At 37.4% G+C, this 16,983-nt stretch overlaps 1 protein-coding gene across 1 annotated transcript; it reads left to right on the forward strand.

The window, feature by feature from the left end:
- Positions 1–9,304: 9,304 nt before the first annotated feature.
- On the forward strand, positions 9,305–15,581 carry LOC120634719 (pro-resilin-like). The gene is made up of 7 exons (XM_039905493.1): positions 9,305–9,310; positions 11,200–11,261; positions 11,764–11,856; positions 12,532–12,830; positions 13,568–13,659; positions 14,646–14,780; positions 15,447–15,581. Exons 1-7 carry the CDS (start codon positions 9,305–9,307, stop codon positions 15,579–15,581), a joined length of 822 nt encoding a protein of 273 aa, XP_039761427.1.
- Positions 15,582–16,983: the final 1,402 nt, after the last annotated feature.

A 16,983-nucleotide genomic window follows, 5' to 3' on the forward strand; every position in this document is an offset into this window, starting at 1 on the left:
GGCTCGCTTCGATGCTCCGCTATCATTAGATACGAATTTGGATTTGTGGCGCGGAGCGTTCAGCGGCCGATAGATAATTCGTGCATACGGAAAATTGCGTTGTGTAGGTGTACAGTGTAGGGTACAAGGCATAGCAGCACACGACCACGGCAATATAAAAATGGCCCAAGAGAGTCATTACAGAATAAATTCAAAGAAGTTAAAACGGTGCATAGTTAATTTTATAAATTTAAAATGCATATAAAAATTTTCGGCACCGACAGGATTTGAACCTGCGACTCTCTGGCTAGGGATAGGCATTGTAAGAGTTATAAAAAGCCTACCCTTAAGTATTTATCTTCATTTCATATCATCTGCATACCCTGTGCATACCCTATATGTACGCCACTGCTGTAGCGTAGGAAACGTTGCAGTTTCGATCAACTTTTTCAAAGGTCCATATTACAATGAGACTCGTTTGAAACAAAAGATGACACATTGCTTGTTTTATAATTTTATTATTTAATGGTGATGAATTTATGACCATAAAAATATGAAAAGAAAATGGACTGTAACAATATAAATATTAGAAGCAAAAATAAAATCGTTGTGCAGTTTACTAGGCAACATAAAATTGCTAATTCAATCAAGGGCAATTGTATATTATTTTATAACAAACTAGCTGTGGCCCGCGACTTCGTCTGCGTTTGATTTTGTTTTTAAAGTATTCAGTATCGCTAAGCCTTAAATGAGTATAGTAGTATATATATATATATATATATATATATAACATAAGTATATATATATATATATATATGTAACATGTGACTAGTTGTGTCATGTGTGGGTCAATTAATTATAGACAAATAATTTGCAATAAAATAAAATTGCAACTATAATTAAAGATCTAAGCTATCCTATCTCTTAAGTTGGGGCAGACTGCTCACGGTGTGCCAATTTAATTTAAAATCGGTTAAGTAGTTTAGGAGTCCATCGCGGACAAACATCGTGACAGGAGATTTATATATATTAAGATTACCGAATGAAATCTTTGAGATGTCTCTCAATAACTTAAAAGTTTGTACAAAGCGGAAGCTCACTAAAAATCATATTATAATGTTATGGTTTACTTAAACTATAAAAAAGCTTTGTTATGAATTGCTCTAACTTCATAGCTTAATATTAACTTACTGTCAGATGGTGATAACAACGAAAAAATACCCGGTTAAGTTTTTTGTACGCTCTTCTTAGACCAGGGCGCGTTTGGAACCCTCGTAGCTTTAGGTTTAAGTTGACGAACGAAGTTATCACCGTCCCCTTATAATTAATGTAAACATATATGTATGAACGCTTCATAAGTGCCTGTGATAGGCCTGGCCAACTTGAATAAAGGAATTTCGAATAAAAATATTCATCAGCTATCTTAGTACCCATAACACAAGCTACGCTTACTTTGAGGCTAGGTGGCGCTGTGTGTATTGTAAAAAAAAAAAAGTTAAAATACAAAAAAAAAGATTTATTTCGTATTTTTTTATAGTTAATCAGTCCTATTGACGTAACGCTAAGCAATTTAGCGTTCCGGTACGATGTCGCGTAGCAAACGATTAGAGGTATGGGTACCATATAACTGTAATACCCCAGTTACCATATTAGACTTTATATTACTTAACACCAGGTGAGACTGCAGTCAAGACAAAAAAACACAAATGTTGTTAATCTGTGGTTTTTTTAACGCAGCAACTGACTTTATAAAATTGGTAAAGAAATAGCTTTATTAAACCATACCTCCGTACGCTTTTGGTAGCCAATAAACTCCTTCTACTAAAATCGCTAGTTTCTTCTGATTTGGGTCGAATACTAAATAATTAATCGTTATTTGCAGCACCGAGACACATCACGACTTCATATTGAGCAACCGACGACCGACCGACAGACGAATTATATGTATATATGTGGCAGGGACTTGATGAAGTCAATGGTTTCACGAATCTCCTAGGAATATCAGAAGTCTTTCAAAAACTTTTTACTCTTGAAATTGATACTAATATTTTAAATGCAAAAGTTTTCGCGAAGTTTTATTGAAAGAAAAGGTGGGAAAAAAATATCTTTTTATATTTTAAAAACCCAGTTATTAAAATATAAAAAGATAAATTAAATAACAAAATAATAAAAATAAGTAACAGTATTGCAATGTAAAAATATTGCAAACTCACGTCCGTCATAATAATTACATAGTTCGTCATAGTTTATGGGTTGTCTTATACCTAACCTTTACAGAATCACTACAGCTTTCCACAAAATCCCTGTTTATTTAATTCCCTGCGACATAGACGCATGTACGTGAGAAATGTGATATCCATTCAATGGTAACAAATCAAAGTTGCTGTTGTAGGTTCTCGGAATCGGCAAAGGAGAACAAATTGCACGCGTGCGTGCTTAAAAAAATATACCACGGACCCATGGACAAACATGCGTTCGTATCAACGTTATTTTGCGGAAATCCATGATATATTATGAAAATTAAGCTTAATTTGCTAAACTCCGCGCAAAGCAGCAGAATCTGTGTGGTGTCATTAACAATTTCTTCAATACTTTTTGAACAATTGTAAAGTCAACATCGCCTGCTCCGGTTTTGGAGCGAAACGTGCTTAGATCATGTATTTTTATTTATATTCGAAGTGAGAATGGTATTTATTTTCAATAAACAAAACTGCAAAATCTGGCGGTCTGCCATGACATGTGAAACGTTGAAATCAACATTATGACGTCACGTCTATACAACGTGTAAATGAAAACCGAAATAAGACTTCACAGCCTTTAGAGGTACATTATGTTCTGCCTCTGATACTTATCTGTAAAACCTAATCGTTTTTGAGAAAACCACGGCGCTAGTTTTTACTGACAGAAATCAGATACAACCTTAACATGCAAAATTAACATCACATGCAAAATTAAAATCATGTGACTCCTGTCACTTTATGAGGTACGCGTCGCGTATCGTAGGTACAATGCGCGTATCGGTCTAAAGGGGTATCTTCAATATTCTATCATAAAATGTCATAAGTAAACAAGAGAGAATAGGTATCTTCTAGGCAAGCTCGTCCCATCTTAGGCTACATCTACACTTTCCATCAGGTGAGATTGTGGTCAAGCGCTAAGTCTATTATATAAAGAAAAAAAAAAAGTAAACACTGGTAATGTTTTGAATTCGTTTGTATAGTAGTTAGGACGTCACTGTTTACACTTCCAGTAGTTGGACTTCGGCTTCGCTTTCGAGGATGAGTTCGAATCCCAGAACGCACCTTTAACTTTTCTGAGTTATGTGCGTTTCGCGTAATTAAAATATCGTTTACTTCAACAGTGAAGGAAAACAGTTCAGGTGTTCTCCATAATTTTTTAAAAGGCACGTGAAGTCCGCCGATTCGCACTGGGCCAGCGTGGCGGTTCAATGGCCTGAACCCTTTTGACTGTGGGAGGAGACCCATGACCTGTTAATGGGTTGATATGATGAGGATGATGATATATAGATACTTTATATATAATAAATAAAATAAGTATGTGCGTTATAAGCAATTATCATGAGGAAACTTGCATGCCTGAGAGTTCTCCACAACGTTCTTCAAAACGTATGCATTCTCTAACCCATCAACCCGCGTTAGAGCTACGTGGTGGCCTGTGCCAATCAATTAAACCTTAGTAGACTTCCCACGCCTTTGAGAACATTCTGGAGAATTCTCAGGCATGCCAATTGCCGCACGATGGTTTCCTCCACCATCATAAAAAGTGGCACACAGATCCGAAAAGTTCAAAGGACTGTCCGGCGATCGAACTAGTTCCCTCCGAAAGTGAGATCGACTTCCTAACCACAAGAATATCATCGCTTTGTTTTCTACGACTAGTTCATGATGAACCAATTTCATAATCAACAATTACACTAATTTAATAACTAAAAAAGCTCTCATGATCCAATGGATATCGATATCGATGAAATGACCTTGCTCCGAATCGATCTAATCGATAAATCGGGGCGCTCGTTACACCGCTGATTGTCATAACATGCTCATGTGGTTGCAAAAATCGATATAAAAAATAGAGATGTTCCCATTTGTTTTATCGATAAGATATGTTTGGAAAGCTTTATCTATCTATGTCCTTTTGGGCAGGAGGTTATGTGAGAGTTTACCCAAATTAAAAACCACCACGGCATGCCCCGCTCGTTGGCTTTAGAGGATGTCCGGGGAACCCGTTGTATACCAAAAGTGTACCAACCGCCCCAACCGATTGCCAGGCCTACGCTAAGAAGGAGGGGATCAGGATAGCTTGACCACCCCCTCAGACAGTAGCGAGACCCTTTTAGTGACGGGTAGCTAGTGCTAGCCGGTAGTTACCACCCTACCGACAGACGGGCGCCAAGCGTTTCAGCGTTGCGGTACGATTTCGCGAGGAAACCCATTACAAGGGTATGGGTTAAATATAAGTGTCATTCCCCTAACAGGTTAGCACGCTACCGTATTAGACTGCATCATCACTTACCAGGTGGAATAGCATTCAACGGCTCTGGTGGATTAAAATTAAAGTTTTCTCATTACGGTGCAGTGGTGGATTTAGGGCTCCAGCAGATACAGGATTTCGTGTAGGGGCAATTTTTGTGTGACCCTAGCTTCTTAAAATACCATACGTAACATTTGAATTTGACTAAGTGTAGAATTTTGTCGCTTGTGGTGGAGAAAACACTATTAAGAGAGTTAATATTTTACTCGGAAAGTATTAAGTAACACGGTTGCAATAAAGTCGAGCTGATAGCAGGATGAACAAGCAAATGAGAGAGACGATTACAGAAGGAAGAATTGAATGCCTATAGAAATACAGCTCCTGTCTGTACCATAGACAAAGCACCATAGATTGGCGTTTAATTACAAGACTAAGGAATATCATAAATCTAATTTTAAAAAAATGCTACTAATGAGATACTGTAATACTTTACAAAGCTGAATTGTTTTTGAGAAATTAACTAAACTAGTGGCAATAAACGTTCACTAAAAATAATTACAAAATGATCTGCTACTGGGGAATAATTCATCTAAACTGATAATAATTTTTTGACGGCCGATTGGCGCAGTGGGCAGCGACCCTGCTTTCTGAGTCCAAGGCGATGAACAGGAATGTTTTTCAGTGTCTGGGTGTTTATATATATTTTATCAGTATTTATGTATATTATTCATTGAAAAAATATTCATCAGTCATCTTAGTACCAAGCTACGCTTACTTTGGGGCTAGATGGCGGCGTGGCGGGGCATGGCGTGCGTGAATTTTCTCTTCCGAGTGCTATTATACTTTCAACTGAAAAAAAAACGAAAACGGGGGAATAACATGGTGAAGTTTCTAAACACACTAGCCCTTTTAGATCTTTTATATATATTTCTTGTGTGCGTGTGTATGTCACTGAACTCCTCCTAAGCGGCTGGACCGATTTGAATGATTTTTTTGGTATGCGTTTGGGTGGCACCCTGGATGGTTTAGATTCACAAATCAGCCCGACAGATGGCGCTGGGGTCCACTAGTATTATAATAAATCTTCTTTATATATATATTTCTTGTGTGCGTGTGTATGTCACTGAACTCCTCCTAAACGGCTGGACCGATTTGAATGATTTTTTTGGTATGCGTTTGGGTGGCACCCTGGATGGTTTAGATTCACAAATCAGCCCGACAGATGGCGCTGGGGTCCGCTAGTGTAATCTATATTTACTTCAATATTCGCTGAGTGTGACTATAGTTCGCTGAGTATACTATAATCTCAAGTCAGATTAACGTCTAACTGAGCCGAGGTCCGAGTAATCGCAGGAGGCAACCTCGGGTCGACGTCTCCCACCTTCCCCCCGATGTCGTCGAGCCCTGGGGCTCTTCTTATAGCGAGCTGTCGCGCTCGCCCCATTCCCCCGGTGACTCCATAGCAACCCCTCAGGTGGTTATCGGCAAGTGTCCATCCGAAAGAGAAAAAAGATCTTTCATTTATATGTCTTATAGTTATCCATATATCCATAAATTATGTAGTTCTATCTAGTCAGTGTAAGTGGCCCTGTCGTACTAACAAGATGTAAAATAAATCAATAATAGTTAATGTTTTTTTTCTTTTTTTTTTAAACAAAGCATTGTTAAGAATTTAAAAAAAAATGAAAATCAATAAATGATAAAAATTAAATTATAACTATAAATAATAATAATTTACTTTGAATCAATCGGGGGATTCGTTTATCGATAGTTTATCGATAAACGAATTCCCCGAAGCCTTCCGAACCGGTGGTAGTGTACAACTACAAAACTACAAACAAACGGACTTGACGTTTCAAAAGTGCTTATATTAGGCCTACTTAAAATAAATTAATTTTGAATGTTGATACAAATAATTGGAGAGATTAAAACTATCGATATATATACAGCAAGAATCACTTACTCGCACGTCTCTATTTTTTTTTTTTAATTTTAATAATTGACCTCAAAGTAATTACGTACAAGTTATTGTTTGGGATGAATTAATAACACCTTTCCAAAACATCTTGATGCTTGATTATGTTATATGATTACTTAATTGTTATGATTTAATATAGGTTATGGGTTTGATTCCCAGCTGGGAAATAGGAAACTTGCTCGAATATGTTTAGGTGTTTATTTGAATCATTGTTTTTTTTCTAGCGTGGTGGAAAGCTTTATAGCTGCCCCGAATCTTAGGCAGGTTGGAGGTTTTCTGGGACCCCTGCCGTCCCGCGCAGGTTTCACTTTACACCCCCCCCTTTTCCCATTAAAAGTACAATACTTACTGTCAACTGATAAATGGTATTAAGTGACGACCGCCTAATCGAGTTAACAGGTAAGCCAGCTAGCATCTTAGACGGCATCTATCACCACCAGGTGAGATTTCAGTCAAGGGATGACCCCAAGGATCCTGGGGCTTCTCTGTTTAAAACGATAGTTTATTTTATTGATAAAAAAGCTGTTTCCCACAACTTCATCCGCGTTTGTTTTTGTTTTCAAATCAGGTTTTTAAATTGTGTATTCTTGTAAAAAAAAATCGGGTGTAGATTTTTAATAGAACTTTTCCAATAAAGTTTTTTTTAGGTGTTACTTATTTTTTTTAATCTAACGATGATATAAAAGATTTTTTCTAGAATAAACGTAGCCTAAGCTACTCCTTATTACATCAGCTACCTCCCAATAAAAGAATAAAGAATTTGTAATTCTAACAAATAATATATTTTTTTTTATGAATGTAGTTACAGTTAATTGCTGGTGTGTCTTATGAATAAATAAATAATAAACAATAATACTAAACTAATATACACAAATGCATCTAAAATATAATAATTTGACGGCCGACTGGCGCAATGGGCAGCGACCCTGCTTTCTGAGTCCTAGGCCGTGGGTTCGATTCCCACAACTGAAAAATGTTTGTGTGATGAACATGATTGTTTTTCTGTGTCTGGGTGTTTATCTGTATATTATATGTATTTATGTGTATTATATTCATAAAAATAATCATCAGTTATCTTAGTACCCATAACACAAGCAACTCTTACTTTGGGGCTAGATGGCGATGTGTGTATTGTAGTATACTTATTTATTTATTTCATAAGAAACGTAAGTTCCAACAATAAATAATGCGGTAATGATCGCACCTAATGCAGATACAAATTGAAACGCAGTGCCTGACTGATAAACCTCGCCGGTAATATCAATTGAAGGCTTTAACTGGAGCACGCTTCACCTCACCGCCTTAGGTGATTGTGATGCCTGAAACTAGTATGCTCTACACGTATTTTTGAAGTAGAACTTCTTTAGGCGCGACTAGGTAGTAACTCAGATTTTTTCTGACGGAAGTAACGCTTCTGTGCAGTTTCCGCTATTTAAAATTAATAATTTGGATTGGTCGTAAGTATATGTCATATACTGCACGTTTCTTGACTCGAACGCCAGCTAGTGGCAAATATCATAATAAATTTGGGTTATTTAATTCCAATATTCTACCCACGGGGCTATAACTATCCGCTCCAAACAGCATTGCAACAATTAGAAGAATTAAGTATGGCGGTAGTACTTTACCGGCGAGCTCTGCCACTAAAACCTCTACTAGTACTACTTAAATGCTTTAAAACTTGGCTAATTAGCTAACCTGCATTCGGTTAGCTAATTAGCCAAGTTAGAGTACTAATACTGTACTGAGTACAGTAGGAGTTATACAAGTTAGAGTACTAATACTGTACTGAGTACAGTTGGAGTTACACAAGTTAGAGTACTAATACTGTACTGAGTACAGTAGGAGTTACACAAGTTAGAGTACTAATACTGTACTGAGTACAGTTGGAGTTACACAAGTTAGAGTACTAATACTGTACTGAGTACAGTAGGAGTTACACAAGTTAGAGTACTCATACTGTACTGAGTACAGTTGGAGTTACACAAGTTAGAGTACTAATACTGTACTGAGTACAGTTAGAGTTACACAAGTTAGAGTACTAATACTGTACTGAGCGGATAGTTATAGCGCTGATAGCCCCGTGGGTAGGATTTCGGCTTCACTTTCGGGGTGCCGAGTTCAATTCCCAGTATGCCACTCTAAGTTGGATAAGATGGTAACGGGCTGACCTGTTAGGGGTATGGAAGTTATTTTAAAACCTCTCCTATTTCTATTATATATTCCCTTTATTAATAATGAATGCATAAATGAATTAATATACTTTTATTGCACACCACAAAAAGTACATAAAAAAGGAAAGTATAACAACACAACGTATACAATTTTGCGGCCATATCGCTGCATAGCGCTTTCTTCCAGCTACTGGCCACGGGTATATATATTTTATTTAGTTTTAGGTTTACAAAATTAACTTTTTAATTAGCTTAAGGAATTCAGTATAACTATTTTAGTTATTTTATTTATTTCAACCTCTTTATTGCGTAGTATAGGATTATTGTTATTATAAGTAACTGAAAAAAACAAACTTTTCAGATTCATTATTAGTATACGTAGATAGATAGAAGATAGATAAATTGATACAAGATTAAAATAAATATATGTAGAGCATATATACAGTCGCTTGGAATTCGCAAGGCCCATCTCTAGTAACGGCATCTCACGTGCGTTCAGGATGCAGGCTCAGCCGCTATATATAGGCTCATCGGCAGATCCACCATCACTCTCAAATCATCCTTCAATAGGCTACATCCATTTTGGATATTACCCAGTGAAAGTACCTGCTTATAGCTTATTGTGCTTTTTTTGTAAGCTGTAAAAGAAGTTTGAAATAATCGCCGATTTGCGCAGGACAAAATGATGGTAGGCTACCTATTTGTAATATCTTTTAATCTGTGATTCTATTGCCATTTCGTATGGGTGGGTAAATACATATATTTATTTATCCTTACTAATATTATAACTGGAAAAGTGTGATTGGGGACGTCTTTGTCGGCAAGGTGTTAAAGGCCAAAGCGTAATTATAAATTCCCAGATTGTCCCTGCGAAGGATAGAACCCGGGAACGCTCATTTAAAACAACTGCGCCAGGAATGTCAAATGCTAGTCTGTTAGTTTGTTTTTTAACTATATTGCATGTCCTACTGAAAATCCAGTGTTGATAAAATTCAAATTCGAATTCAAATTCTTTTATTTGCATACAACATTGTAGGTGCACATGTAAACAAATTATTTTATGTAATAATTAAAAGAAACGTCCAAATAAACAAAATTATAAAAATCAAAATATGTCGGCTGAATATAATAATTAAATAGTTCAAACAAACTAAAAAACACGCTTGGTATTAAAAACTAAACTAATTTCTTTCTTTTAGTTTATTCATAATAGCGATTTTTTTTAGTTTTTCTTGATCTATTATTTTTATTAGAGCAAAATTAATCGGTAACCCATTCACCATTAAAGAGATAAAATATATGTTTTTTAATTCAGTGTGCCCGTCTTTCGAAATGAAAGTTCTAATTATTATTTAAAACAGGCCATTAAAAAGTAAAAGCTAACGCCCTCTACCATCTAGTAGCTTAATGTTTTCTGTGGAATTTGTTAGGTACGCGAACGCCATAGGTTTGTTACATTTGGGTCTAGATGGCGCTGTAGTAATTAGTAAAAGTCTTATTTTTAATAGTGAAAATTGGAATAATCTTTTCAGATTAGTGTATTGTCATCGGTCCTCGATATGTCTACAAAGTTTGAAAGAAATCTGACCGTTTAAAGTGGGTCAAAATCGCGCCCAAAGAAGTCGGTTACAAACAAACAAACAAGTGAAGCTAATATAAAGCTTGTAATAAAAATGTCATTAATTTTACTGTATGGAATAGTAAATTTATAATCATGGAATGTCAGTTAAAAAATAACATATAAATTAAATTAAATTATATTTTATTATCCAAGAACTCTCTTACCGAGTAATAGCATTTATCAACCAACCAGTCACGTAATTTTGCCTTGATTTTCAAAAATGGCAAATCTTTAATAGCTACTTATAGGCAATTTTTTGTAAATCAAAATCATATTATGATAACAACTTTTAGAACCGAGCGCTGTTTATGTAGTAGAATATTTTATTTCGCTATTGAAAGGTACAATATTTCCGCATATTTCAAAAAAATCACTACTATACATTTTTACGAAGCATGCTGATTCTAAGATGTAAAACTTTGAACATATCATTTATTTCGTTTCCTTGAGATACTTTGGTACTTTAAAGAGGGTACTTTGTATTCCGGAAGAGCAACGGAGAAATGTTCTCGGGGGATTCAAAACTATAGCTTACCTTTACATGGGTTAAAAGCTGCCTTAGCGTAAGATTTGCCACCAAAGAGTCATTTTGGCGAATAAAAATACTTAAACATCAGAGTAAAATGGATCTTATATCCTTTGATTTGGATTGATTTAAGGCTCTAATTTGCCTACAATTCTTAGGTCGGACTTTTGACGGAAAGTTTATGAATACGGACTACAGGATTTTCGACCCAAAAACGAGTGACATTAGATCCATTTTACTTTGAACATACAGAGTTTGATATGCGAAAACGGCTTCTCGATTGCAAGTTTTCAGTTATGGGAATCGAACCCACGGATTTTAACTCAGAAAACAGGGTCGTTGTCCACTGCGCCAATCGGTCCTCAATTACTCGACTCAGTCAAGTAATGATTACTTGTGTACAAAATACCTAATTTATTTTCTTTTTCAGCGACTTTTGGTGTTTACCTTATTCGTGGTTTCGACCATAGCGGAACCTCCGGTGGATGACAGGTTAGATAATTCATATTTTTTCTTAGTTACTCACTGTTAGAAGTAAGTTGTTGAAATGTAAATGATTGGATTGTTTTTTGTATTAGAAGCTTTTAATTAGTTTCACCAGTCCCAGTGTCTGTCTGACTGTACAGGATATTTATCGAATTAAATCTTGCAAATTCTTAAATGATGATGCAAAATTATGATGACCTAAACTATTATCTTATATAGTTCTACACAGCGAATAAAATATGTTCTTGACGATATATTTGATGACCTGCCAGGTGCAGTGATCTTTGTGAGACTCTTAAGCCGTTGCTTGTTACCGCCATGCAATTTAGCGTTACGGTACGACGCGCGTTGAAACAGATTAGGGGCTTATCACAATGCTAATAACTACCGTACCCCGAACAGGTTAGCCCGCTACCATATTGGACTGCATCGTCACTTATCTGGGAAAATTGCAGCCAAGAGCTAACTTATAGTAATTATAAAAAAAAAAATATACATTCGTTTTCAGATATCTTCCCCCGCAAACCTTTGGTGGTACCCCCTCCCAGTCATACGGTGTCCCTGGATTTGGAGGTCAAAGGCGAACTGGCGCTGCGTTCAGGTAAGAATAAAAAATGATACCGAAAATGAGCCTACCATACTTATTCTTACGCAAAGTAAACTAATTAATCAGATTGAACTTACTCTTTGAAGCAAAAACAACAAAACATTTTTTGTGGACAAAAAAAAATACTTACTCCGGGCTGGTGCTGGCGTATTCATGTCAGGGAAAACCAACAAATTGTAGTATGACAATAGTTGTCATGTTATAGTTTAGAATATCTTATGTTTTGTTTTTGCCACACCCACACTTGTTGTTTCTCGCACGTCCGACGGTTGGCTGGTAGAAAATGCTTTAACATTAAGTCCGCCTTGTGTAAACTAGCCTTGCAGCTTATTTTACCAACGCTGGAACCAACCTGTTATATAATCATTATCATCGTCATTTCAACCGATAGACGTCCACTGCTGGACAAAGCTCTTTTGTAGGGTGTCCCAAACTCCACTAGGTGGATTCTAGGCCGCTTGTTTCCAGCAGCACCTCCCCGCGCCTCGTTTTATGTCGTCTGTCTGTAGTTGGGGGTCAACCAACGCTGCGTTTACCGGTGCGTGGGTGCCATTCCAACACCTTGGGACCCCAACGTCCATCGGTTCTCCGAGCTATGTACCCCGCCGATTACCACTTCAGCTTCGCGACCCGTGACATAATTGACCGAAATAATAATTTCCATTACAGTCGGCCTTCTGCATCCTACGGCGCCCCATCCAGATCTCAATCTCTCTCTAACCAATACATACCTCCCCGATCCTCAAACCAAAACCAAGCACCGATTTCGCTGTACCAGGCACCCTCTGCCCAGTACCAAGCACCGTCTTCCCAATACCAAGCTCCCTCGTCCCAGTACCAAGCACCAGCTAATCAATACCAAGCTCCATCATCTCAGTACGGTTTGCCTAGTCAAGCTCTAGGATCTTCTGGAGCTGGATCGTATACTTCACCGTCGCAGCAGTATGGCCTACCTGGACTAGGAAGAGGTACGGACTTTCGTTACTTCATTATAATCAACCTCATCAATAACGTACTACCGGCTGACTACAGGACACGGGTCTCCATCATTTTTAAGTAATAATTGACAGGTGTTAGCAGATGGCCCACCTGATAAACACTTCACGTCCTGTAACATGCAATTCTGTGTCCATCAACAAATTCAAATTCAAATCGTTTATTTGCAGATTGGTTTTACATTGTTGGTACACAAAATATACGGACAAACAATCCGCCTTAGATGGCATGCAAAAAATATATATGTTCGTACACTAATTCCTACTCACTATAATAATACTATCCAAACAAAAATTAGATGGGTTTAGAACGTACTCCGCAACGCCTGCCAAGTGCAGGTTGGTGGACTTCACACGCCTTTGAGAACAGTATGACACAAAGATATCGATATATGAAAAACTCTAAGGTAGGCAGACTTCCTCACGATGATTTTTTAATCACCGTTAAATCAAGTGATATTAAATTGCTGATAAAGCACATAGCTTAGAAAAGTTTGAGGTGCCAACCACGATACACATTATGGAGAACTGTCAGGCATGCAGGTATCCTAACGATGTTTTCCTTCCCCGTTGAAGCAAGCGGTATTTTAATTGCTTAAAACGGACATAACTTAGAAAACTTAGAGGTGAGTGCTCCAAGTCGAAGTCCAAACAACTAGGCTATCACCGCTTCCAAGAAAAGGCTTTGTAAAATATGGAAATCATTTCAGATAGTCAAGGTTCTATCGGAGGAAACTCCTTCAGCCAGAGCAGACAATATTTACCACCGGGTACTAATGGTTACGATGATGGCAGTAATGGGGTAAGTCGATATATCGATATCGTGTTTTCTCAGTTCCTTAAATATTAACATTGGTAATTTAAGTTTCTATTTCTGTTTAAATTTTATTATTATATATATACATATCTTTTAATAATTCTTGTATTAAATTGAGTTATCGTACATACTAACCAGTGCATGCTGTGACTACCTATAAGTTAAACTTGTCATTAGTAACCTAAGGACGGCTTTATTTATAACTATAATGCATTTAATTTTGTTGCTAATAAAAATAAATAAATAAATAAAAAGTCATTTCTACTACACAATACACGGTAAGCGGTGATAGCCCGATGGGTTTGAGTTCCACTGCACTTCGGGGGGTGAGTTTGAATCCCAGAACGCACCTCTTAACTTTTCTAGGTTATGTGCGTTTAAAGAAATTAAAATATCACTTGCTTCAACGGTTTAGGAAAACATCGTGAGGCAACCTGCATGCCTGAGAGTTCTCCATAATGTTCTCAAAAGTGTGAAGTTCCCTAAACCGCACTGGCCCAGCGTGGTGGAAAACGGCCTTAATCCCTTTACCGGCCCACTACAGGGCACGGGTCTCTCACAATGTGAAGTGGTTAAGGCCGTAGTAAAACAAACTGGCCCAGTGCGGATTGGTGGACTCCACACACCTTTGAGAACATTATGGAGATCTCTCAGGTTTCCTCATGATGTTTTCCTTCACCGTTGGAGCCAGTGATATTTTAATTACTTAAACGCACATAACTTAGAAAACTTAGACGTGCGTGCTGGGTTTCGAACTCGCTCCGGAGATGAAGTCGAAGTCTTACCCACTGGTCACCGCTTCAAACTAGATGAGATAAGGGAAAATTGTGAAATCATACATTCCCAAAAATAATAAACCTCGAAACGAAATAATTTAAACCTTAAATTTTTATACTCGTCTACTGAATAAAACTGTCGAAGCCTTAGCGTCGTCGTCATCATCGTCAAATGATGACGATATGTTCTTCCAGGAGCCCGCGAACTACAACTTCGAGTACATGGTCCTCGACCAGTACTCGGGCAATGACTTCGGCCACCGGGAGTCCAGGCAAGGAGACCGTGCCGAGGGAGTCTACTATGTGCTCTTACCTGATGGAAGGAAACAGGTACGTGCAATATCCTATCATCAGTGGCATAGAGGGCACAAAGTCAAAGTCAAAGTCAAAGTCTAAAATATCTTTATTCAAGTAGGCCCATAGGTGGCACTTTTGATGCGTACGTAAGAATTACACGCTAATGAGATGATGGCGATAACCACATTCGTAAACTTAAAACTAAAGGTACGAAGGTTCCTAACGCGTCCTGGTCTAAGAAGAAGCCCACAACAAACTTAGCCGGGTGTTTTTTTTTTAATCTCCAGTACCAGTTTTAAAAAACTTAAGGATAGACATTGTAAGAGTTATTAGATAAAGTATTAGATTTTATAACTCGTACTGGAGATTTTCATCACTTTATATGATGCACAGGGTATAGAGGATGCACGCCACTGTCTGAGGTTGTAGTCAAAGGGTTTCTGTCTGAGGTTGATGTACACAGGGCGGAAATAAGTAGTGCATTCCCAAGGACGACCGACCTGGCGCAACGATGAGCGCCGCGAATTGAAGCAGGAGGTTTAAGAGGCAGAGGCAATTTGGGAATTTATAATTTCTGAATTTCCTCTGGTCTGACCTAGTCTTCATTTTATATCATCTGCCCGCTAAGTGCATAACCTGTATGCACGCCAATGATCTCCGACTAAGTATGTATAACAGCAGAGATGTTTTTTTTTCCAGACGGTTCAATACGAGGCTGATCAAGGAGGATACAAACCTCGTATAACCTACGAAGACACCGGACGGGGCGCCAACGGCTATGACAGAAACAGTCAATCTTATAACAGCAACCAGTACGAAAACGGACCATATTAAATCACCTGCCCACCGTAGAAAAATTATATACCATCATCATACACAGTCTATGTAGGTAATATCCCCAGCACATTTTCTTATAGTTAAATGGAAAATCATCGACTACAGTACTGCACTTCATATATGCACAAAAGCACTGACTACCCTAAAATGTTGACATAACATTAAAGCCACCTTCCTGCTTTAAGCCTACCCTGGTTTAAAAGTGCACGCCACTGATCGCCTATAAAATTCAAAAAAATTCAAATTCAAAATTCATTTATTTCAAGTAGGCCTAATATAAGCACTTTTGAAACGTCAAGTCTGTCTGTTTGTAGTGATTCTACCACCGGTTCGGAAGGCAGATTCTACCGAGAAGAAGCCGGCAAGAAACTCAGCAATTGCTCTTTTCCAACATCAAATATAAACAAAGCAACAGGCATGCAAGGATAGGATTTGTCCTACAAAGTGCTGTTATGTGCCCATCCACATTAGACGTAGGTGTTTAGCCTCATGTACCTGTAACACAGATTCTCCTGCTTTTCGCGGAGTATAGCAAATTAAGCTTAATTTTGATAATATATCATGGATTTCCGCAAAGTAACGCCTGCTTCTATCCAATATGTAACTACACCGGCAACCACACCCTTCGGACCGTCTAATACTTTGAAGACTATGTTTAGATGGCGCTGTTTAGATTCCATACAAATCGTAGTTCACGTTGACGCGTTCGAAGACGTTAACGTTGGTAGAGAAACTTAGACTAGGCACGCGGATGTGAATGCAGCCTGTGTTATATACAACGTGTTTATGAAAACACAAGCTATTGAGATACATAATATACTGCTTCTGAGACTTATCTGTGAAAGTTTTTACTGAAAGTAATCTGATACAGATACATCAAAATTAAAATCATGTGACTCTTGTCACTTTATTAGGGACGCGTTGCGTAGCGTAGGCACTATGCGCGTGTCGGCCTTTTACCTTCAATAGGGTTGTCATAAATGAACAAATGTTTTTAATTAGTTTGAATAGAAAAATAAATATGCATCTTTTCTTTGTGATATAACTTAGAAATGTTAGAGGTGCGTAGAACTTTGAAAAGCTGGGATTCGAACTCGGCCCTTCGAAGTGAAGTCGTGTAGTCTAGTATTTACACTAATGCTTTGTTTAGTTTACACTACTGTCGGTGTTTCCATGAGTGTCATTTTTACAACAATTGTGCTAAACTATGAATTGTAATTTGTAAATTATTATTAACAAACGACTAAGTACGCTATGATAAAACGGATTTTGAATAGTATTTATATTAGAATAATTTAAAGAATGTTTTTTAGTATATTAGAGTAAAATTTAATCTTATCAATTAAGTACAAATCTAAAATTACTAGTTTAAGAAAAGAGGCCAGTAACACCAAATCAC

The sequence above is a fragment of the Pararge aegeria genome, chromosome 25, assembly GCF_905163445.1.
Source record: "Pararge aegeria chromosome 25, ilParAegt1.1, whole genome shotgun sequence".
Lineage (NCBI taxonomy): Eukaryota > Metazoa > Arthropoda > Insecta > Lepidoptera > Nymphalidae > Pararge > Pararge aegeria.

Coding starts and splice junctions, on each gene's coding strand:
- LOC120634719 (XM_039905493.1), top strand. Junction 12,831..13,567: donor CCTACCTGGACTAGGAAGAG/GTACGGACTTTC, acceptor AAATCATTTCAG/ATAGTCAAGGTTCTATCGGA. Junction 13,660..14,645: donor ACGATGATGGCAGTAATGGG/GTAAGTCGATAT, acceptor ATGTTCTTCCAG/GAGCCCGCGAACTACAACTT.